General features: G+C 45.7%; 1 protein-coding gene across 1 annotated transcript; it reads left to right on the forward strand.

Moving 5' to 3' along the window:
- The first annotated feature begins 1,091 nt into the window (after window positions 1–1,091).
- LSM12 (LSM12 homolog) lies at window positions 1,092–22,097 on the forward strand. Its single transcript, XM_054593361.1, has 5 exons — window positions 1,092–1,294; window positions 3,138–3,271; window positions 18,063–18,172; window positions 19,545–19,671; window positions 20,431–22,097. Exons 1-5 carry the CDS (start codon window positions 1,171–1,173, stop codon window positions 20,521–20,523), a joined length of 588 nt encoding a protein of 195 aa, XP_054449336.1. The 5' UTR covers window positions 1,092–1,170; the 3' UTR covers window positions 20,524–22,097.
- The last annotated feature ends 2,958 nt before the right edge of the window (window positions 22,098–25,055 follow it).

A 25,055-nucleotide genomic window follows, 5' to 3' on the forward strand; every position in this document is an offset into this window, starting at 1 on the left:
ATAAACACAGGTATGAGAGAGCAGTGTGTTTATTGTACTAATAGCATACACTCAACATTAGGAAGTTGATGTCTCTTGCAGGGCAAGGAGGCACTTATGAACTTTGTTCAGGTTAAGTGGTGCCAGGGCTGGCTCTTTGCCTCCCTCTGGTCTAGAGAAAGGTCAACCTTCTGTTACTCATATGCGAGGCTTCAGAATTTCTATATGGGGGTTGGAGGGTAGGTAGGTTAGGGATGGCAATTGGTGATGATAGGGCTTAAAAATTAATCTACATAGTACTTACATATACTATATGGGTGGGCCCCAAACTGTTGCCCCAAAGCACACTTTCTCACCACCACTGCTCCTTCCGGCTTTCCAGAGAAGAGGGCAAGACAGGATGGAGATGGAGAAGCATCCGGAGTTCCAAGAGTGATGAGTGATCATAGAGTAACTGCCATTTATCTACCTACTACACGTCATGCACTTATGCACTTTATCTCATTTAACCTCCTAACTATGAGGTCTTATCTAATCTAATATAGTGTAAATAGCACCGTTTTTGGAAACAGGTAGACCAAATCCTTGCTAGCTGTGCGACCTTGGACAAGTTTAGTTTCTGTGACTTAGTTTCTTCATCTGTAAAATGATGATATTGATTCCTACCTCAAAGGGTTGTTGGGTGCTCAGTAAGTGTTAATACAGAAGGAATAAAGAAATAGGATCAGAAAAAAGAAAACGGAATGAAAAGTTCCCACTACTATTTTGTAACTAAGTATAGTCATTTTGGGCAAGTTTCGTGTTAAGTGTTCTGGATCACAGATTCCTCACATGTGGAATACAGAGTTCATTCATTAAACTCTTGTGTCAAGGCGTGGATATAATGGAGCCTGCAGTTCCCCCCTCCTTTCCTTTTTCATTCCACGTAGGTCATTTATCTTTAACTTCTGAAACGTACGGTACAAGTACTTTACCAAGAGGGCACAGCAGCACAGACATAATTATTCAGCGTCCCCTTTATTTTCTCTTCCTTCCTCTTCCACCTAGGCTCCCGACCCACCCAGCGCCAGGCCACGCCCCCGGCGTATGACGTCATCACGCCCGTGCGTCGCGTCGCGGCGCTCACTGGGCGCCCGGCTTTCGCCCGCTGCTGCCGCCGCCGCCGCCGCCGGCCGCGGCTGCTCTCCCAAGATGGCGGCTCCTCCGGGCGAGTACTTCAGCGTTGGGAGCCAGGTGTCGTGCCGGACGTGCCAGGAGCAGCGGCTGCAGGGCGAGGTGGTAGCCTTCGACTACCAGTCCAAAATGCTGGCTTTAAGTATCCTTCCCTGCGCAGAGCCCGAGGCCGGGCAGGCGTGGATGTGCGGTGGTGGAAGGGTGGGGGACGACGGCGGAGGCTGGGGCCCTCTCCGGGCCTAGGGGCGACCGGCCACCGCGGCGCCCGGAGCGCATGCGCACGGCCCTGAGCTCCCCTCCCCCTCTGTGGGTCCCTCGATCCGCTTTGGGGACCCTGTCTCCTTCTCCCCCTTATGGGAGCTGGGCCCCGTGCGAGGGTCGGTGGGTGGAGGGGGGCTTGACACGCGATGGCTTTAGCGGGGGGAGCGATATGAGAGGGGACACAGTGATCTGGAGAGGGGATGGTCGTAGGAGGGGGTTGGGGGGTTGAAACCTGGATAGAAGGGGGGCGGATAAAATGAAGTGGGGATGGGGTGTGTAGAGTAAGGAACTGCTAGTAGGGCAGGAGAAGAATATGCAGTTTAGGACCGGGGTGTCTACTGATGGGATTTGGTCCAAGGAACGGCGGTGGGGTGGTGACCAAATGGGCCTTGCCTGTTTGCTGGGGGATAGTAACTGAGGGGCCGAGTTTGTATCTGAACTGGGGATAAGGACTTGTTTTGCTGGTTCGTGTGTGTATGCATGCTGCCTTTGGGGGCGAGGAGTGCTGAATTTTAGGGTTCTCAGTCATTTGAAAATTGCTGTTTGCGGCATGTTTACATTGGAAAACTGGTCGAGACAGAGGACCACGTTTTTCTGGGGCTTATGTTGATGTGTGCGTTACAGGTGAAAGAGTAAGTTATGCTCTCTTGCTGAGCCGAACACACAGGGAGTCCTGACTTTTCCATAGAAGTAGCCTCCCCTTTTGAAAGTAGCCGTGATAAATAGAATGGAAAAGGTGGCCTGCGTCTTTGGGCTGGAAATGATTTCTGAATTATTCCAGGAAACTCAGTCTTGGAAACAAAATAATTCCTGGTTGTAATAAATATGCCACCCCTTCCTTTTATCTGAGCCACAAGTGAGTTTATTTGGATTTTATTTTATTTTATTTTTTTGAGGAGTAATCCTTTATAGCATATTTCAAAAGGAAGTTTCCTACTGAGTCTACTGAATTTAAGTGGCAGGTATTTTAATTCATTTAACCACTAGTTGTAGATTTCTAGCTTAGGAAGATGGCCTCTGAAACTGATACAGCAAGAACAATTACTTTTATAGACATATACACACAAGAATTCATACCTGGACCAGATAAAACCTTTTTATATTAAGTGGTTTAGTTGGAAGGGTTTGGGAATGAGAAATTACTCTGCTTTTCATTGGCATACAGTATGCTCTTAATAAGCTGTTGGAGATGGAGTGAATGAATGAATGAATGAATGAGTTAACTAGCTGGGTCACCTTGAGTCAGCTTCTTTTCTCGTGTTATAGTTCAGTAGTTTTCTCCTCTGCTCAATGGGAATTCTCAAATCTGAAAAAGTGATAAGAGCTCTGTGCAGATAAAGGGAGTATTACACCAAGAGCAGAAAGCACTGCCTCTTCTGTGTGGTTCCTTAGGTTCAAGACAGATAGTGTACATAAAGGCATTAAAACTATATTAGGCCTTTATACAACCGGTAGAGAGAAGGTGACAGAAATCCTTTTGAGGCTCCCAATTTTAATTGTATATGGCTTTGAAAAGCTTGAGATCTTTTGGTTATGAGGTTGAATGGGAGGAAGGTGACAGGCAGAGGTTTCATGAGGAGCGTGTGGTTCTCGTAAGGCTCCCCCCTCTTCTTCATGGCACGCCTTTTACGCAAGCCTTGTGTGAACTGTGTTTTCCATGCCCCTTTCCGGATGTGTCAGCGCTCTGCTTGCCTGTGTTTTCCTTAATTTTGTTTTCTCACCAGAATGTCCCTCTTCCAGTGGAAAGCCCAACCATGCAGACATCTTGCTTATAAACTTACAGTATGTTTCAGAAGTGGAAATAATTAATGACCGAACAGAAACCCCTCCTCCCCTAGCTTCACTCAATGTTAGTAAGGTAAGGACCTGAGGGTCGCTCTGGCGCTCTAAAGTGGTGGGGAAGTTGAGTCCCATGGACTCTTGGTAATACGTACTTTGTTCATTGTTTGTTTGTCATTTTTTTTCATTGACTTAAAATTGCTGCTTCTGATAAACGTTTTTTTAAAGGAGTTTTTTTTCTTATTTTTTTTAATTGGTTAGAGAGAGAGGAAGGGAGAGAAAGAAGAGAAACACCGATTTTTGTTGTTCATCCATTCATGCATTCATTGGTTGATTCCCATACCCATGTTAATGCCCAAACAGAGAAACAGAGTTGAGAGCTTGCCTTTGTCCTTTGTGAAAGAGGGCTTAAAAAAGAAAAAAAAAGGCTGGAGTCCGTTAGTGAACTTCTGCAGTTGGTGGGGTTGGGTAGGGGCGTTGCCTGTGAAACTCCTGAGATTGCATGTGTGTGCACACATGAATAGATGTTTGTCCGGGGTGAAGATACAGAGTATTTGTCAAATGCTTAGGGATTCGTGACCTATAAAAATTTCCAAACCACTGCCTGGGAGCTTGCTTTTGGCCTCTATGTTTGAATTTTGAGCTCTAACAAAATTAGAGGTTTAGGCTATTTTAATCTTGGATGTACAGATTAATCTCTGGGAACCCCCAAATCACTTTTTTGACTCTTTGGTTCTATCAGCCAAAGTACATATTGATTAATATAATAATGATAACAACCCAACCCTTGTTGTAGCCTTTGTTGTCTCCTGCGCTTAGAACACTCCTTACAAAATGACTGGAGCCTTATCCATCAGGACTTAGTTAAATGGCACTTCTTCTACGAAGTCTTTGCTTACCCAGGTTAAAGTAATTTGCCTCCATTATTCTCTCTTTTAATACCTTATCCTTTGAGGTAAAGTGACATATCATTTATAGTCCAACCTGGGACATTCTCCGTGTTTTATACTGAGACAGGTATAGCTCAGTGTGTCCTGGGCATGTTGGGACTTACAGTTACCCTGTTCATAGCCTTTTTGTAATTATAATTGTATATCATTTGTTTACTCTTCTAGCTCATCAAACCTTTTTTTGTCAGGATGGGAACTATACCTGTTTTGTTCATCACTGAATATACAGAACATTGCACAGAGTAGGTGTTTAATAAATATTTGTTGAATGAGTAAGTTAGGTTTTCACTTTTAGTAGCATCTGCTTTTCCTTAAGTCTTTTGGACTAGTGTGGTAGAAGTGTTTCCCTCCAGAGGCGTCTTTTAATAATGTATATTCTTTCTCTCTCTTTTTAAGATTTTGCATATTTATTTATTTATTTTTTAGAGAGAGGAGAAGAGAGGGAGAAAGAGAGGGAGAGAAACATCGATCAGCTGCCTCCTACAGGCCCCCAACTGGGAGCCTGGCCTGCAGCCCAGGCATGTGCCCTGACCATGAATCGAACTGGCGACCTTGCGGTTTGCAGGCCGGTGCTCAATCCACTGAGCCACACCAGCCAGGGCATAATGTATATTCTTTTGCCTGTCTTGGGAAAGTGGTGTTTTTGCTAAGAATTGAGCAAAGCAAGGAGATACTTGGACAGCCGAAACACTGGATGGTGGCTGAGGTTAGCAGAATGTAGTTACCTCGGATGCAGAACTCCCTTCTTTCCAGATTCCAGGGAGTTACCACTTTTTTTAGTGATGGCTGAGGACAGATTTGGAAGCATCTTGGGTTTCACATTAAAGGCTGTTGTGTACAGAACATCCCATTCTTAGAAACGTAAATATTTTTGAAACCTTGACTTAGTCAGGTACCTTCTCCTACAGTATAGGAACTCTTTGGGTTGTCTTTTATTTCTAGTATGTTGAGAAAAATACGTTTTAAGTTATTCTTAGGTGTTTATATGGTATATGAAGTCTGTCACTAAATAAACCTTTAATCTTGGATGAACAAATTAAGACCTTTAGTGAGTAGTGGAGGAAAGATTACCTGAGAGATGATCTCCCCAAATTTAAAAGATACTAATTTCTGCTCTGTGACCAGCGAGTGCCACCATTTATCTGAGAGGACTTGGAGTGGTATGGGTGGGATTGTTAAGAAGTTCTCACATATTCGGCCTCAGATATAAATACAGGGTGGGGCAAAGTAGGTTTACAATTGTTTATATGGAAAATAATACAGTAATTAATAGATATTACAAGAATCTGTTTTGTGTACTTCCAACTGTAAACCTACTTTCGCCACACCCTGTAGTTTGTGGTTATTTAGTTTGTAGTTTACTTTTGCCTTTATGATTGTGCTTTCTGCTGGTCAGTTTTAGCTGTTTACTAGCATTGTTGTAAACTAGTAGTAGTCCCTTGTTCAAGAAAGCAATACGAAGCAATAGGTTGGGGAATACCAGAAATCTTTACTTTTCTTAAGATTGTGGCCTGCTTGCCAAGTCTTGAAAAAGGTTTACTGAGAAGAGGAGCCAGAAACTAAAAACTAAAATTAGTTTGGAGGGCTGTCTTCGGATTCCTTTCTAATTCTTCCTATTTGTAAAGTTGTTTATGAGTAAGTTATATGGGTTTCCCCTTGAAACCAACCTGCGAGGCTGCTTTGTGATTCCTCCTTGAACTCTTTTCATTAAAGGCTAGAAAAGCCTGCTGGGCTGTCACTGAAAACAGCTAATCTGGGCAGCTGTTAACAAGTTGCTTAAATGACATGGAAAGATCATCTTATTTAAGAGCATGGACTTTGGGTGTTTTAAGATGGAGGATTGTTTAAGCACGTTAGAAGGAGCCGGAGTACCCTGAGGTCCGTGAAAGAAAACTGTTGATGCTCGCAGTCTAGGGGAGTACAGTCTGTGACGGCCACGTCCCGTGGAAGATACCATCACATATTGGCTCATCTTGCTGCTGTAGTACTTGCTCTGTTTAATTAAACCTGTTGATGTAAACTGTATATTTGTTTACTCCGACCCAGCAGGAAATGGAAGAGAAGGCCTTTTAAAGGAAATACTAAATTCCAGCCCAACTAGAGAAGGTATGAACTAGCAGTTGGAGATGAGCCTGTTTTGCTTTCTGTTGGCAGTTCACTGCGGGCTAAGAAGTCCTATGTCTCTGTCCACAGCAGTGGGATGTAAGAGGAAGAGGACAGTGGAGTTGCCTAAGGTGGAAGTTTTGAATATCATTTTCTCCACAGTAACGGAAGTTTTCAATATCGTTTTATCTTTTCCACAGTAACATGGTACCTCTCAAGATGTTCCAAAGTTTCCTGAGGATAAGACAAAAGCATTTAAATAAAAGTAGAAAAACATACAAAGGCCAAACATAAGTGAGGTTCAGTTCATTTGCCATGTGGCTTATTAGTTTACTGTGTCATGAGGAAAGTTTAAATACTGCTTGAGGGTGAGAGCCCTGGAGTCCTCATGGAAGGGTGACTTAAGGTGATTCTTAACAAGTTCCTTTGGATTGACCTCATTTCTTGTTTTCTGGGGATGAGGAATGGGCATGTGTTACTAGTGCTCTCAGAAGGCGAATCGGGCCCCAACGGTGTGGCTCGGTTGGGCCTTGTCTCGCAAAGTGGAAGGTCGCTGGTTTGGTTCTTGGTCAGGGCACATGCCTGGGTTGTGGGCTTGGTCCCCGGTCAGGGTGCTTGTGAGAGACAACCAATCCATGTTTCTCTCACATCTATGTTTTTCTCTCACTCTTTCTCCCTCCTCCTTTCCCTCTCTCTTAAAAAAAAAAAAAAAAAAAAAGTGGGGACATGTCAACATTAACAAAGTTCTTTTAATGTAGCATTTATCAAAGTTCTTTTAATGTAGGATTTACTGAAATCCGTTTTGTGCAAGGCACTGCGGTAAGCTGGGGACCATACCTCACATTTTTCTAGTGCTCTGTAGTTTACAAATCTGTAGTTTCATTTCATCCTCACAACCACACTGCATGATCTTTAGAGTGTAGTCTTTTCCTTTTAGTTTAACAGATGACAACAACATTCTTACCTGTTTATGTGGTTTGAGATTATATGGCTAGTAATGTGGGAAGTAATACTTTCACATACTAGCCCCTGAACTAGCAATTGTTGGACATCTCATTTCATCCTAACACCAGTTCTTACGGTGTGGGCATCATCACCATCTTTAGAGAAAAATAAACCGAGACTCAGAGGGGATGAGCCACCAGCTTAAGGTCATACAGCTAGTAAGCAGTAGAGCTGGGATTTGAACCCACATCTGATATGTTGACGTCAGAGTCCCGTGTTTTTTCTGTTTGTGTTTTTAGCCCAGGGAGCTTATAGCATCTTGTGGTGAAATAAAATGAGTACCTAAATATCTGTAATCCCAAGGAATGTTTCTAAGTAAAGAGAAATATCTGTGTTGTGTGATCCGGACCACCAGTGTGGTCTAGTAGAAAGAGCATTGGAACCAAGCAGATAAGTCTTTTTTCTTTTTACTTTATTTAAAAAAAGATTTTATTTATTTAGAGATAGGGAAGGGAGTGAGAAAGAGAGGGAGAGAAACATTGATATGTGAGAGATACATTGATTGGTTGACTCTCGCATGTCCCAACGAGGGGCCTGGCCCGCAACCCAGGCATGTGCCCTGACTGGGAATCAAACTGGCAACCTTTCGGTTTGCAAGCCGGTGCTCAATCCACTGAGCCACACCAGCCGGGGCAGATGAGTCTTTAAAAGTCACTTCTCTGGCTCTTTAACCTTATCGAACATCAGTTTCCTCACTGTAAAAATGAGAAAATGTTGGTACCTACTTCATAGACTTGTTATGAGGATTGGGTCAAGGTGACAAGACTTAACAGATGTTAGTTCTATTCTCCCACATCAACTGTGTGTAGTCAACTGATATCCCTTGAATTATGGAATAAGGGGCAAGATAGGGGGAAGGGTGGCAGTATGACAAAGGGAATGCAGCTAAGAGCGTTGATACTATTACTAGTCAGTCTTTCCTGGCATTGGATTTACATCCATTCAGATGTTGGAACTTGCCAACCCAAGATTGGGGAAAATCAAAGTTGTATCGGGTACCATTAATATGTAATATCTTATACTTAAAAGAAGTTTTTAATAAGAGACTTCCTGGTGTCCAGAATGAACTTGAATTGCCAGGGCAGTGTTACAGTGTGGTATAGTTAAGTGAACACTTGCCTGAGGGCTGGAGGTTAGCGTGAGCGGTCACAGGGCCTGGGAGACTGTGCTTCCCACCTCTGCGACTCCTAGGAAAGAACTCGTTGACACAGCCAAGACAGGTGTATGAGTTCATGTGTTCAGCCAAATTCATCTAGTACAGTGAATGAGATGTAAGTCTTCTTATTGCTTTGCTGAATTGGAGAGCACTTTCTGGAAGAGCTGTTTGTGTGTTGGGGAGGCAGGAAAAGGGACAAAGCATAGAAAATTGAAATCCACAGATAAGCTGTCAGCCCCTTTTATTGTTTTATTACCTGTTTAAATCTTACAAGCATACAGTGAATGACCAAAGGAAACCAGGAAGAGATTCAAAGATTTTATCATCAGTTCCTGGTAATGAAGAATGAGTTGGCTGCCTTTGGATAAAAGTGATATTTGGAGATTGGTCAGTGAGTGGAGGGGCCTGGTAAGGCTGAGAAAGTGGAAGAGTCACAGAGTTCGCTTTTAAAAGAAATGGACATCAGTGCCTTACCTTCGGGTATGATGTCCCACTGAAGGAAGTTCTGCAAGTTTCAAAGCTAAGATTTAGCATAATCTTATGACTTCCTGGTTATTTGAGGGCTAATTCTCAAGTATGAGTGAATTCCTAGGGGAGTTGATGGACACTGCGTCGTGGCCTATGTTCATGGACCTGTCCTGTTAGCTAGGCCCTTGACTGTATATCTTGATCCTAACATGTTCATGTATGGAGGTATCACCACGGATAATCAGGTAACCTGGCCACCCTGTGTTTAGGTATGTGTATGTTGCTAGGAGGTCAAAGGTTTCCTATGTGTATATGTGGGAAGGGAAGTAACCACTTGTGTAAAGAAAGCAAGGCTTTTTTGCTAAATAAAATTCTTCTGGCTTCTAGAAGCTATACTATATAACCTGTTAGCTCACTTGATTAAGGCTACACTCCCAGGTTAGAGTCCACCGGGAAGTTTTGTTCCTGGCTCTGAGCAGGTAGTTGTTTCCTTACAGAAGTGTGATGAAGGTACAAATGAGAGATGAAGGGGAAGAGCCCATCACTGATAAGTAGTGGAAGTGTCAGATGAAGTCAAAGAGGTGGAGTGATTGCCATTTTAGAAATCACTGGCCTGAGGAAGCAGGTCGCATTCAGTGACATTCAAACTTTGGGGCTAACGTGACAGCCATAGTTGGGGGTGTAGCGCTCCAGGCCAGGGCTCACGACTCGACTCAGGCAGGAGCGCGTGGCAGCCAGCCAGCTCGCTCAGCCCTGAGGGCCCCAGTGAGGCTTTCCCTCATTAGGTCAAGAGTTTGGCTCCTAGGAGGGCTTTCTTTCCTTTTCTCTTTTCTTCTTTCGAAACATCGATGTGGGAGAGATAATTGATCGGTTGCCTCACACACGCCCCCAGCTGGGGACCTGGCCCACAACCCAGGCCTGTGCCCTGACCAGGAATTACACTGGCTACCTTTTGCTTTGCGGGACGACACCCAACCAACTGAGCCACGCTGGTCAGGGCTGAAGGGGGCTTTCTTGGTGTCATGGGAGTCTGGAGAGAACAGCTGTCTACCTGAAAAGACAAGTTGCTGAGCCCAAGTACTCGGGCAGGGTTGTGCCATAGGTGTGTTGTTGCAGCCTCCTCTGCGCTCTACGTCTTTGACATGGAGACAGTTCAAAAAAAGGACTTAACTACTGATCAGTGGTGGCATCTCTTCCAGTGTTGAGAAAAGGACATTTAACTGGTTTAATTTTCCTGGCGGAGAACAGGCATGGGGGGAAATGGTGCAGTTGTCCTAGCATTGGAATTTTGAAACCAGCTTAGGTTAATACCAGAAGGTATCCTAGAGAGCGAAGCAAATTTTACCTCAACCAGAAAATGTAAAGAACCTGTGCAGTGCACCGAGCGCTAGCAGTGTGGGGTGGTGGGGTGTGGGGAGTTGGAAGGACTGAAGTCTTTTTCGAGCTGGGCTGCTAACGAATTGCGTGACCTTGTGTTAGTCACGTAACCTCTGGGGACTGTTAGTTCTGTGAACCACTAATAACAAGGTTTTCTTTTCCTTTTATCCACCATCCCCGTTGTTGCTCCTCTCCTCTAGGTGCTGGGAATGTCAGATGATGAAGGCTCCGCCTTTGCCCTTAAGAATCTTGTGCCTGTTGGGAGTAGGGAGGGAGAGCAGCGTTCACCTTAGCGGGACCGCTGTGGCAGGGTCAGGGGTAATGGAGGTGTGCGCAAGATGCGTGATGGCACAGAGCAGGGGCAGCAGCATTTTCTGTGAAGGTCCCAGTAGCAGATATTTTAGGCTTTGTGGGCTCTACATTATCTGTTATAAATACCCAACTTTGCCCTTGTAGCAAAAGTAGCCATAGATCATATGTAAACAGATGGGCATGGTCATTCCAATAAAACTGAACTGAAACAGGTGGTTGGCTGAATTTGACTCCCAGGCTGTTATTTGCCCACTCCTGGCATTGAGTAGCGGACATTTTAGGGAAGGCTTCTCAGATGTAGCATTGAGATAGGATCTTGAAGAATAAATGGTAATTTATTAGATGAAGGGAGGGAAGTTAATGGAATTGATTTGCAAGGTGCTCAATTCATTCATCTCTGCGACTTAGAAACTTGCTTTTCTGTCATTGAGCTAAACTGGAGGTCGTTCTAAAAAGGATGGGAAGGGCTAGTTACGTGCCAGTATTGGTGTTAGGTGCTTTCCATGGACAGTTGACCCATAAACAACATGGGGTTAGGGTCAGCAATCCATGCAGTTGACAACCTCCCATGCAGTTGAAAACCTGGATATAACTACAGTGGCCCTCCACGTGTGCGGGACTATGTGCGTCAGTTGAACAAAATCTGCATATAATTGAAACTTGTTCAAGGGTCCACTGTATGTGTTATTGAACTCCCAACAATAGCCTTTCAGGCCCTGGCCAGGTGGCTCAGTTGGTTAGAGCATCCTACCAATAACGCCAAGGTTGTGGGTTCGGTCCTCAGTAAGGGCACATAGAAGAATCAGCCAATGAATGCATAAATAAATGGAACAATAAATCGATGTTTCTCTCCCTTTCTCTCTCTCTCTCTTCCTCCCTCCCCCCACTTTTTCTTTCTCTATAAAAATAAAAATTTAAAAAAAAAAACCCTTCAGGGTGGGCCCCAGATGAATGGACAAAGGCTCAGGAGAGGTTGTCTTGCTCAGGTTCGTTCATATAGCTAGTAAGTAGTAGGCAGGGATTTGAGCTGTCATCTGTGTGTGTGTGGGGCGGGGGGGGGGTTGTTCTATTTTACTTTCCTTTCTCTGCTCTCTTCAGAGCCCAGGAAGCAGTAGTGTATGGCGTTTTCACTGTCATTGAATAAAATCAACCCTTTACTCAGTAAGTGAAGCCCCCATTTTGTCACACAAAGTTAAAAGCATTTTTCAACTTACTTCAGTTATATTTTGGGAGATACTCTATGTAGGACTTAGAGCCTCTTTAGCAGCTCTTAGAGAAGCCAGAAGGGAGAACACTAAACTCATTGGCTAAAGAAAGGTTGGATTATATGGATTTTTCTGAAAGGACCCACAAGCTCCTTTCTCTGCTAATAATGAGGATGTTACAATAGCAGTGCTAATGGCTCGTATGCTGTGCAGAGCCTGACGGCTCTGCTCGTGCTGTCACGCCCGCCGTCGCCCTCACCCCTCCCGGCTCGTGTGAGATGGCCAGTGTGAGCAGATGCTTCAGAGGCAGGTACGGTCAAATTTCGACTCCCATCCCAGCCAGTTTTCTCAGGGACAGAGCCATGTGGAAGTTATGCCGCAGGACTGGTTTCAGGGTCTCAGGACTAGGAAATGACACTGCTCCTGTCCAGGTCTGTCATAGTTTTGCTGACAATTAGTTTTTGTTTCAAACCATGTGAGAGAGAAAACTTTGCTTATGGCATGTACTGACGGACTGGATGCTGGTCTGTATTGTAACAGCAGCATCGTGATGGTTTGACAAGTACCGTGTTGAAGTCTGGAGACTGAGGAGGTGCTATGGCCCCTGGATTTGAGCTATTCATCATGGCTCATAGCACTCAACGTATCTTTTTTTTTAACTTTTAAAAAAAATCCTCACCCAAGGATATGTGTTTATTGATTTTGGAGAGAAAGGAAGTGTGTGTGTGTGGTGGGGGGGAGATGTGAGAGAGAAGCAGCAATTGGTTGCCTCCTGCATGTGCCCCCACTGGGAATTGAACACGCACTCTTTTCGTATGTGGGATGATGCTCCAACCAACTGAGCAACCTGGCCAGGGCTCGACATCTTCACATTTAAGTGCAGGAGAGCTGCTTGACTTACCTTCACTAGTCTTGGTACATGAGAAAATGATGGATCCAGGGCTACCTATCAGTCATTGACCTGAAATGCTTTCTTACCCAGGATGGGTTCTCTTGAAAGCATTGCTGTGAATTACCTTCAGCAAAAGAAATAAAGGATGGCCTTGACGTTTAGGGTAAGGCTGGGGCTCTTTTCAGAAAGAGGGGCCCTTTGCTGAAAGGCAGGCTATTGTGTTCTGTGGGGACATTGATGGAAATGCCAGAATTCACTAATAAAAAGAGAAGGTGGCATCTGAGTCTTAAGATAGTTTCACTTTTAAAAAATGTTTTCTCCCTGGCTAGTGGGTTGGGGCATTGTCCCCTGCACCAAAAGTTGCAGGTTCGATCACTGGTCAGGGCACTTTTGTACAGGTGGCAACCAATCAATGTTTCCCTCCCTTCCTCCTTCCCTCTCGCTAAAATCAATAAACGTGTCCTCTGGTGAGGATTAAAAGAATTTTTTTTTCTTTTACATTCAGATTGGTAACTTTTTCACAATAATTCAGGCTCGTTTCTCTTTGATGGAACTGTTTGAGTGTAGTGCAGGGTTAAGGACACGGCCTCTGGAATCAGACTGGGTTCAAATCCACTCTCCCACTTGTATAGCTTGGTAAACTTCGGCAAGTTCTTAACAGCTGTGCCTAGTTTCTACAACTACTAAGTAGGAGTAATTTTAGTTCCTATTTCATAGGATTGTTGTGTAGAGAAAATGTTGTTTTTTTTTTTGTTACTGTTTTTTAAAGATTTTATTTATTTTTAGAGATAGGGGAAAAGAAGGAGAAAGAGAAGGAGAGAAACATCGATGTGAGAGAGAAACATAGATCAGTTGCCTCTGGTGCCCCTAACTGGGGACCGGGTCCGCAACCCAGGCACGTGCCCTGATCAGGAACTGAGTCGGCAGCCTTTCAGGTGACAGGCTGGTGCTCAGTCCACTGAGCCACACAAGGCAGGGCTAGATAAATGTTTAATACATGTAAAATGTGCAGCTTTGTGCCTAGCATGGAATAAACTCTTGCTTAACAAGTATAGCTCATAGAATTTTAGCGTTCACTACCAGGCCTTTTTGGCTCTACCATTCTGGTGTTTGATTCAATGTTTTGATTTATTTTTATGTATTCTAGGGCACAACTTCAAGTGGGATACTCTATTTTTTGTGTTCCCAACTATCCAAGGTTGTAAAGAACAGTATATTATTAGAAACTTTCAGACAAGAGCTTTCAGCTAGGAAACAAGAAGACTTGGGGGTATTGGTGGTTAGAAGAAATACTTTTTAAGAGAGTGCTTTGTTGCAAAGAATGAGGACTTTCCAAGAGTGCACCCCAGGATTGAAGTAGCAGGAGCACGCGTGGGCCCTTAGCCTGACAGTTGTCCTTGGCTGCGCTGGCCAGCCTCCCCCCCGGCCTCGCAGGCAGCTCTGGCAGTTCCAGGGCAGCAGCTGCCATGCCTCCTAACCCCTCTGTGGGGGCAGCTGGGGAAGGCCTGCATACACGGGGAGACAAACTGAGAATGGCTCACTGGAGTCGGTAGGTCACATCAAGCAGGTTCCTCTCTCGGCCACGCTTCCCTTGTTCTATCAGCTGTCACAGCCTGCTAAATACTTGCGGGAAGAATCCCTCTGGATTTCCCATGGCACCTGCACTTTCCTGGACTTGGTGTGTGGAAATAAGATGGCCTAGCTGATGACTGACTAACAAGATGAAGTGTGTATTTGGGTTTTGTTGTTGTGGCTGCTTCCTCTACTCCATGTCACTTAGTACAGAAAGGGATGTGTGCCATTGGTATTTATTAATTCATTGACTCAAGGGGTAGCCAGCAGCAGGCATGACTAGCAGCCTTTTAATATTGATGTGCTTTGGTGTCAGGTTCATGCACTTTTCTGTTGCCCCCATCAAGTGCTATATATAAAATGGCCCTAGGAAGAAACACAGGTTCGTAGACTGGGAATAATTTTTTACTAGGTAACGTGCAAAATGAAAGAAGAGGCAGGTAAGCACAGGTTGTCTTGTGCAGTCATTTCAGTTGATCCACATGCACATTAGTAACAAATATCTGTAGGTTTGTTCTTTTTGGTTTGCCTGAGCCAATTGTACTCTTGAAGTTGGTGCCTTTAATATTCTTGGAGATTCTAAGCAGTTAGTGGTTCAGTTTTGATTTAGGAGAAGCCAGCAGCCTACATGTTGGCATTGAAAATGGGTGTAGTATGGTGATCGTCATTGAATTTAAGAAATTGCAGTCCTGATGACCGTCCCACCTCCTTTACTAAGGGCAACTTATTGGTTCCCTCTGGCAGTTTGACAGTACACAAGCTTACTAATTTGGGGTAACTGGGCCATTTATGGATGTGCGTTAGTTTACAGAAATATAATGTGGGGAAATTTAGATCTGCATAGCAGCTAACGTGAGCCTTGCAAAAGGAGGCTCATCCACGTTTTTGTTTGATCCTCACTCAAGGACATGCTTATTGATTTTAGAGAGAGGGAAAAGGAGGGGGGAGAGGTGGGGAGAGAGACATTGATCTGTTGCCACACACCAGCACGCACACCAGCCAGGGACGAACCTGCAACCCTTTGGTTTGCAGGAGGGTGCACAACTGGCCGGGGGGCTTACCCTCATTTCTCATCTGTTGTTTGGGAACATGCCTGAAAAGAACAAGGTCATCTCCCTCTCCTCTCACCCTCAATTTTGAGAAGAAACACTTCTCGATTCTTTTTGTGAGGGTGATCTTCCTCATGCCTGGTTGATGGGGTCTCTGGAAGAAATTTACCCCGTACAGCTTCCTGGTGAAAACGGATCTGTTGAATATAAGATATTAACATTTTTCAGATTGCCATGAAAATACAGTATGTAAACTGACAGCTGGAGGTGTCAGGGTTTGCGGTGAGACCCGACCCTCCCAAAGCACAGTTGCAGGCACGGGTAGAGTGGCTGAGGATATTGGAGCAGATAGAATGTCATCAGCATAACACTGATTTCTGTTTGGTTTTCCAAGGCTCTCCTTTAGGTCATTGAGCTTTTGGGACCTGCTTGCACTATGAATTGACATGGAGAATGATCTCTTCTACTTTGCTTTCAGAGTTTTTAGAAGAGATTTTGCAACTGGTATCTGCGGTGGGAGAGTAGGGGTATATTTGGAAATAATTGTTCTCTAATTATTGTGTTGCCGTTATTCCGGCTGTCCAAAATAATCACCTCTGGCTGAGATTTACATCCATTTTATTCTGCCTATAGCAAAAATTTAAAAGTGACTCCTCTCTCAGCCTCCTCTCCTCACCGCCCTCTTTTGGCTTAATGTGTAAGTTCCATTCTTAAATATCCTGCATAGATGCCTAGTTTCCCGAGCCAGCTCTTCTCTCCTACTGAATGGGTGACGTTATGTTTTTAACCTACTGTGTAGGTGACAAGGATATTTTTTTTACTCTGAGCACCCAGACTATGTAGTCAACACAAGCTTCATAAGGGCAACTTCGACCCAACATTGGGAGATATTTTCGGTTTTCAGAGATGAAAAGCCCTCAAAGTGAGACTCCCCTGCACACCCATAGAGTTCCGCCTGCCTGACCACCGGGCGCCCCCCCGGCACTCTGCAGGGGCTTGGCTGGCCGGCGGGGGAGCGCTGCTGCCCTCCAGCTTTTCCTTCTTTCCTTGGAGACTTCAGGTTTTCTGCCGGGTTGGTGAGAAAGGGAGACTCAAGGAGAATCCTTGTTACCAGGGTTTTCTTGGTGACTGAGTAAGCTTTGCTTGTTGCCACTTAAAATACACCACCAACAGCTCTTTTTCCATAGAAAGTAAGTGCTTTCAAGTTACAAGGCTTTCTCGCTGTGGCTGGGATTGCCAGGGCTCAGAGGAGTGCTGCCAGCCTGTGCTTTTCTTTCTTTGTGAAGTTGTAGCTTGGTGGGGCCAAATGGCAGGGCCGGGCTTGGAAGATGACTTACTGTTGCTCTCTCTTCTCGTGTCCTGGGGACCATGTGAAAATGGAGCTCACCTCAGAGCCCTGGCCTGTCTTCCCTCATTGACCGAGGGAGACTGCCGTGACAGGGTGTATGACCAGCTCTCTGTGCTCGAGCCCCTGCGCCCTCGGACAGGCTTCTGCAGGTCAGAGGCAGGGATGAGACGCCCCAGTTCTAATAACCTAAGTGAAAGCCTCCTTTTCTCCTCTTCAAACCCACACCTCAATAAAGTGCTTCATTTTACCAGCAAACAGTTAAGATACTTGGCTAATTTTTCCCCCTGTAGAAAAATACTTGGTTCCTAGTTTGAAGGGTCACTGTTAAAGCAGAACACACATGTTTAAGAACTCCCCAGTATCTAGGTACTATGGGACTGTGCTGGAAGTATGACTACCTCTCTTTGTATTTAGGGAGCTGGTGTTTCAGGACACACTGTATTGGCTTGCGCATATGTCTTTAGTGAGCAGCATCAGTATACTAAGCTGTTCATGTGCCTGAAAATCTCCAGATCATTTGACTTTCAGATGCATTATCTATCTTTTGTTTTAACCATCTTGTCCAGCCTATTTGTTTTGTCTTAACTCAAAACAAATTTGTACTTCAAAACTCTAGCAACCAACAGTGTGGAGGGGGGATCCGAAACGCATTAGAGGAGCAACAGGGTTGACAGGGTCCCACCCCTGTTGGGAGGTTAAGGAGAATTTCTTTTGATCAGTTTGCCATTGTTCCACTAGAGGGCAGCTAAGGAACAGTCAGGAGGTAGGATGCAGACCCCTCCTTTTCCAAAGAGCAGGATCGCCTTTCTGGTCACATTGAAGGTGGATGATATCCATGGTCAGGTTCACTTGACTCTTGGCTCCCTGTGTGAGCACAGATGATGATGCTAGAAACGTAGAGTCTTTAGAGCTTCCAGTTGTGGTTGTGAAGGTGTGGTCGATGTCAGTTTCCAAACGTGAGGCTCCAGCACAGTAGCTGATAAATAGTCTTCATTCTCTTCTTCCACAGAAATGTTTGTATGGCCTTTCATCTCTGACCGCCGCTTTCCCATCAGGTAGCTCCCCAGTCACACTCTGGCACGTTGCTCTGCTCTGTTTTCTTTCTAGCACTTACCACTGTGTAAAGTTGCCTTGTTTGTGCTTTTGTTTATAGTCTGTCTCCCCTGCCCCCTTCTCTGCTGTATCTCTAGCTTAGCACAGTGAGTGTCTGGCACGTGGTAGACATTCATAATATTGGAAGGAAGGAATCTGTGCCAGGAAAAGCAGTAACTATTCAGGTATAGTGTGTGTATTTGTTTCACTTTTGATCGCTGAGAAAACTGAAACTACCCAAACCTATCTTTTCTGGCCTCCTTTCTTCAACTTTGGTCCTGTCTGTTGGGAAGAATGAAGATGAATGCTTGTCTAAGTCTCTCTTCTCTCCCCCACTCTAGCTTGCCAGCAAAGCACGGACAGAGAAGGAGGAGAAACTGAGCCAGGCCTATGCAATCAGTGCTGGTGTCTCCCTAGAGGGCCAGCAGCTCTTCCAAACCATTCACAAGACGTGAGTTGGGGAATCACAGGGGTCCCTTGTCCTGGGGTGATGCTGCCTGGCTGTGCTCTCTCGTGGCTGACTTTCAGGTTGTCGTGTTCCTGAAAGTCACCAGGGAAGCTGGGTAGTGTGCTGGCAATGCCTCGGCATTCAGGGGTGTGGGTGCTTGTCGCCATTCCATACAGAAGGCTGGTGTAATCACGGACAAGTTGTCCCCTGTGGGCGTCAGTTTTGCGGTTTCCTCTGTGAGACTTAGTTTTGGATTAGATTATCCCTGGGAGTCCCTTCCAGACCTAGTATTCCTTAATTCGGAACTAGTGATTTCTTTGTCCTTTATTATTTTCATCTTGTACCTCTCTCTAAAAGCTTACTAAGGAAACGTTCTATTATACTCTTCTCAATTGTACATTGGGGTAAACACAAGGAGTTCGGGAGAGCAGAAGGCTACCTTATTACCACCTCCTGAAAGACATTTTGTCACAGCACAAGTCATTTGACTCTCCACCAGCTTCCCTAGTTGCTGAAAAACTGAAACATTTGACACTCCCCCGCCCCCCTGCTGCCTTCTGTCACCTTATTTAACCACCTGGGTCTGGTGCACAGATGGCAGCTGGCAGCAGAGTTGTTTGTGGCCATGGTGTGAGTATCTGAACATTTACAGGTATGTGAAGGGACTCTCTTAGTAGTATCAGCTGTCCTGGGCTTCCCCAAGTGTGAACTAGAATGGGTTTTCCCAGCCTGGCCAGTGCCCAGCTGTCTGATAATTGAGAGGGACCGGTTTGAGGAGCAGCTTCCATTGTAGGTGGTGGGCAGAGTACAAATCACAGTAAGATGGGGCGTTTGTTCTCCTACGTTTTCCCTAAAAGTGGCACTTCCCCCTAGGCCAAAGGTTGGCAGACTAGATAGAGCCAGCAGGCCAGATCTGCTTATTCGTGTGTTGTCTGTGGCTGCTTTTTTGGTACAGTGGCACAGTTCAGTAGTTGTGGCAGAGATTGTATGGCCTGCAAAGCCTAAAATACTTGCTATCTGATCTTTTATGTATCCTGCCCTGGACTGTTACTTAAGTCGCATCTAGTGGCCTGAGCCCAGCTCTTTATTTGTAACTCAATTTGGTTTGGACTTCTGGGGCTGCCCGCAAGTTTTCTATGGTTTTGCAGGCACCTAATGCTTCCGAGCAATTCTTCTGGGCCTTCCTCAGAGCAGATGTGCCTCAGTTTCATGGCTTTGCCTAGGCAGCGGTGCCCAGGAAATGTTTCTTGGCTCCTCTTCCTAATGGGCTGCTAGCAACTAGTGTTGGCCGAGTGGTGAGCTGGGAACTTGGGGTCAGCAGGAGGTGTGGGATACCCACAGGAGGTAACTTTCCCCTGCTCTTTTTTCCTTCCAGCATTAAAGACTGTAAATGGCAAGAAAAAAACATCATAGTCATGGAAGAAGTTGTTATTACACCCCCATATCAAGTGGAAAACTGTAAAGGCAAAGAGGGGAGTGCACTGAGCCATGTACGCAAAATAGTAAGTAAAGGAGCCACGAAACTTTAGGTAGAGGATGAGTCCTTGGCCTTCACCCTCCAGCATCAGGGCAGGACAGTGCGCTGCAGCCCCTGCCTCTGACGCAGCCAGCTTTCAAGTAGCCCTGCTTAGCCGCCTGCCTCCCTACAGGGCGCTGCCCTCCCGCTGTGGCTCGGACGCTCCTGCGGGGGTAGAACCACGGGGTAGTATGGAATAAAGTGAGTGGTCATCTGCAGTGTGGTCCTGTGTGTGTGGCTTTTTGGAATTCCTCTCATCTCAGGCTGGATTCTTCTCAGGAAGGGCTGGTTGGAATAAATCAGTTGCCATTGGCATCTCTGACCCTGCATATGTCACCTGACTTTTTAGATTGAGTTGTAGCATTTATAAAAAAACGTTGACAGACCAACATTGTGGATGTGAAAAGTTTTAAAGACTATAACCCCCCACCGACTTTCCATTCCGTATTTGTGTGAAGAGGGGAGAGGGATTTGGGGATCATCATAATCTCTCTTCAGTTTCTGTTTTAGTTTATAGATTCACTTTCTTTTATCCAATCTTAGCTGAAGCTGCAAAAAATGTGACTGACACAGGAGACCCCCCCACCTGCCTTGTTGGAAGGGCCAACAGACAGCAAGGGCAAAGCACCTGACTAATCCGTGGGCTGGTCAGCCAGGATGGGGCTGTTGAAACCTGGAATGGACTGTTTGAGAGGCCCTGCGTGCCTGGCTCCTTTTCTGACCTAGGCTGACTGGTCTCTTTCAGGTTGAAAAACATTTTAGAGATGTGGAAAGCCAAAAGATACTGCAGCGTTCACAAGCCCAGCAACCACAGAAGGAGGCTGCCCTGTCATCCTGAGCCCACATACATGGAGGGCTCTTCCAGCGTCCAGCCGAGGCGGCGGCGGCGGTGGCTTCAGCGGAAGCAGGCCGGGGGAGGGGAGGGGTCCTGTGTTTCCTGCTGGCTCTTGTTCACCAGGGGTCAGCGTTTCCAAATCTTAGACTTGAACAAACAAAACACCCAACAAAAAAGAACAAGAGAATAATTTAAAAGTTGAATCATTACTTGACTAACAGACTTTGGTGTCCACCATGTCCTTTTCACAGCCCCCTTCTGGAACAGTCACCTTGTTAATTTTATTTTTGAAAATTTCTTTCTGGCTCTGCCCTTCCACCCTGACTTTCCTTTCCTAGTCTGTCCCTGCCATTCTGTTTTTATAAGTGGCTACATTTGCCTTCTGAATGAAACTTCTACAAGAAACTTCTGAAAGAAACTTCTACACCTTTTCCAAAATAAAAGTAACAAGCTGACTGTGATACTTAAGTTGAGACTAGAACAGCAGACAGGTCTCACTTTAAATTTTTCTTTTTTTCTTTTTCTTTTTTTGCACAGGGCATGGCTTGAATTAGTTTTATTTTTCTTAACTTTAAATATATATATGAAAATATATATTAAAATGTTCTCTAAATATTTTCTGCTTCTTGCAGGTCTCTTTTTACTAGATCATGGCCACTCTTCCCACCTCATCCCTCTGAAAATAAAAATGTATTGCCCCCCTACCGTCCACAGTCAGGCAACTAACTTGACTTAGTTCACAGCAAGAATCTCTGGCAGCACTTGGTAGAGCCAGTGTATTCAGATGAGAGTTGGCTTTGAGGGGTCCTGATGGCTTTTAGTTCTTAGTTTTTATGTGTGTACCAGTCTCACATTTGGCTGAAACCTCAGGATTCTCCCCCTGTCTTCTGTCTTACTTCATGGTACTAGAAGAACCTCTTCAGCACTCTCCAGTCTCCTCGATGGGAGCGCCAACTGACCCTTCTCCTGTGTCCTCTGCAGAACTATTTTGCATGGCACATCTCCGCTCCTCCTCAAGGGACGATACTCTTTCACCAGAAACCTGGGGTCCACCTGTCCTGACCTCTCTTTAAGTGTGTATCCAGAGTCCCTAGCCTAGAAAACGGCTGGGTTACCTATAGTTTCTCTTCTGCCAACCTCCTGCTCTTATGCCCGTCCCACCCCCTTTAAATTTTACAAGCTTATGACAGTTTGTATGTGCTCAGCCAATGGGCAGAAAACCTGGAAAGAATTCTGGACTTTAGCCCACCAGTTTGTCTGGTTTGAGTAACCTGCTGAGAGCTAAAACTGGCACCCATTGCCCCATGCCTTCAGGGCAGTCCAGTGGGGCAGAACGTGCCACCATCTGAGTACCAGGCACTGAGTGGGATGTGGGTGATGCTCATGTGACTGGCTAGAGCTTTGGGGGTGGGGTGGGGATTAACTACTATTTTTTTGGCCATGATCTCTTTCCCCTCTTTTTTTTAATTAAATAAATGGATCGAAATTAAATAATTCAAGCCCTGCCTTCAAAATGAAATTTTTTTTTTTTTTTTTAGTATTGTTTAGCAAAAACAATAAAAACCCAAATTTTTTTAACCATCACTTATGTCTCGGGTTTGTGCGTGCTTTAGACTCCCCAGAGGGAGGGGATCTGAGAATATGTGTGTTTGGTTTGACTTTTCCCTTTAGATTCTTTGCTTCCTACTCTACCCTCTCTCCTCCCCTCCCTGAGAACTCATCCAGAAATAACGGTCCAAGTGTAATTTAAGAAGGGCGCCCAGGGTTGGCAGTTGTAAGTAGAGTAGGAGAATAAAGGGGCTGGGTACGTGCATATGGCCGTTTGCAACAAGACTGCTTAGAGGAAAGATGAGAGAAGACAGAAGCAAACTTACATATTCACCTGCCATTGGGCAGAGAGTACCATGCCTTTGATTTAGTCCGCATGCAAATGTAGGCTTCTGGAGAAGGGAAAAGAGACCTTGTGAGATCGAGAACACTAAGAGGTATGACTGAAGGCGATCAGTGGGAAATAGCAAGCCCAGGAGGAAGCTCTGTCATGCGTCCTGTGTTGTCACTTATTCCTTATTAGACTCTAGGTCTGTGAATGGGAGACAGTGGATACTAACTCTTGCTGGTAGGAAGCACTTTTGACTCCTTGGCTTCAGCTTACATGATGTGGGGGAACTAAGCAGTTCAAGAGAGTGTGATGGGAAAGACAAGCAGTGAGGTGTAGAAGAACAAAGGCTTTGGAGGTAAGTGGTTGGGTTCCAATCCTTACATCTTTATTTCCTCTACTTTGCGACTGGGTAAGTCATTTCACCTGTCTGGACCTTAGTTTCCCCAACTGCAAACACTGAACTAACAACCATCTAGAGTTGGTGCGAAGGGTTACATGAGGTATTCTAAATGCCTAATACTTTGAAGGTGCTCTGCAAATGTTAATATAAATGTGAGTTTGGTCCTAGGATGGTTAAATCTGGAGATAAGGTTGGATTAGGTGATTCCCCGAGGCTCCAGCTGTGTTTTAGAAGTCTCCGTTTAGATGGCATTTTAAGTGAGGCTCCTGTGTAAAGCCTTGGGGCAGGGGCCTCAGAGCCCTGCCCTCTCCTCTCTCAGCCCTGGCCCCTGCCCCTTCCCTGGAGTCCCTGAGGAATTCCTTAGACTATACTTTGAAAACCACCCGCTTTACAGAAAAAAAGGGAGTGACCTGCTGTGGGTCCCGCTGGCAGAGCTGGAGCAGAACCCCGGGCCTTGTCCCCTCCTGGGCTCCACACGTGCTCTGTGAGTTTCCACACTGTTGGCATGTGTACTGCTCACGTGTTTGCCAGGTTTAGGATGGAGCACAGAGGAGACAGGTGAGTGTCAGAGACTGCCCCCAGGACTGGAAGAACATTGAACTGTTGAAGGGTGTGGTGCAGGTCTCCTGTTAATGATGGAACGTACAGGTAGTCAGGCTCTTTGTCTCCTTGGCTTTGAGACATTCCCATTTCTCTCTCAACGCACACGCGCCTCCACAACCCAGCACCTGGTTACCTCTTTGTGTCCGCTGTTCAGAGCATCCCGTCCGTTCGGTATAAACAGCCTTACCGCACTGAGCTGGTACTGAACCCGCTGTGTGAGTCCGAGCGGCTCATCGCCTGAGTCCTGTCCGGCGTTGGACACTGCTCAGGCCCTTCGGTGCTAGGTCAGAGGTTTCGGCCCGGGAACCCCTTTGCCAGGCAAAGGTTTCTCGGCACTTTCGAAGCTAAGAATGTTTGTGTCAAAATCTGTTCCCCCATAAGACATGCTGGTTAAGGGAGGAGAGGGTTTTCAGCCATACGCAGCAGTAGAATCTGTCCAGTGGATAGGAAGGGCGCTGTGGTGAGGACGTACGATGCCGGACGCAGCGGTATACAGTACAGAAGCCGAGGTGAAAAGTGACCCAGTACTGACCAGGTGTTGAAGGAAGCTTACAGCCAAGTTTCGAAGAGGACACGGGATCAATAAAGGACACAGAAGGCGGCCTCCTTCCAGCTGGAGAAGCAGCCGGGACAAAGGCTGGTTAGGTTGTGGCCTCCCTTTCCCATTTTCTTCTAATTTTCAATTTTGTTGAAAAGTCTAAAGTGGAACAGAATTTTTTCCTGAACTAAGTTGAGGGTAAGGCATATTTCTAGTGACTTCTCAACAACCTCTCCTCCGTTCCTCCCAACCAGTCACTCCGATGCTGACTCCGGCCGGTTGTCCGCAGTGGAGGGACGGACAAGTGGTGTCTTTTTCTAACCTGGCCCACTTTATTCTGGTCTTTGGTTTGAAGTGGTTGCTTATGCTTTACTATAGGAAGGTGCGTATACTGCTTTGAAGGGGGTACTCTGAGGTGGCCTCTGAGATGTGATTTAAGCTGAAATTTGAAGGACAAGGTGCAAGCAAAGAGTTCTCAGGAACAGCAAGTGCTAAAGTTGAGGTTGACAAGAGCTTGGAGTGTTTAGGAACTGCTGGAAGGTAGGTGGCTGAAGCCTTGTCAGCGGGAGGAGGAGTGGGCAGGAGCCACATTACGCAGGGCCTTATGGCCATTGGAGGGACTGGAACCCATTCTTGGCACAGTGGGGAACTGTTTAACCAGGGATTTAATCTGATGTGAGGTTAGTTAAGAGACTGTTGCAGTCTAGGCAAGAGACGGTGGTGACAAGCGATTTCAGGACTGATAGGACTTGCTGATGGGCTGGATGTGCGGGAAAGGTGGTGAGGGAAAGAGGAACTAAGAATGACTTACGGGGGGGCGGTGACGAACCGTGGGAGAGGGGGTGCTTTGTGGAAAGGCCATAAATCCTGTGTTGCCATTTGTCTTGCTCAGGAAACACTGGAGAGGGGGTGGCCGCTGGGTAGCTGGAGAATGAGTCTGGAATTTATAGAGGACTGGGCTGGAGCTAGACATTTAGTTGTTACATTGTCATAAACTCCATGAAGATGGGGGATGAGATCCATGGCCTCAGTAGATATTTAGGCCTGTGATAGGAGGGGGCCCTTCCTTCATTGTATAGAGGAAGGAGGGAGAACAGGTCTTCAACCAAGTCTGC

Source organism: Pteronotus mesoamericanus, unplaced genomic scaffold, assembly GCF_021234165.1.
Source record: "Pteronotus mesoamericanus isolate MK-2021 breed Mesoamerican mustached bat unplaced genomic scaffold, CSHL_Meso_final scaffold_408, whole genome shotgun sequence".
NCBI lineage: Eukaryota > Metazoa > Chordata > Mammalia > Chiroptera > Mormoopidae > Pteronotus > Pteronotus mesoamericanus.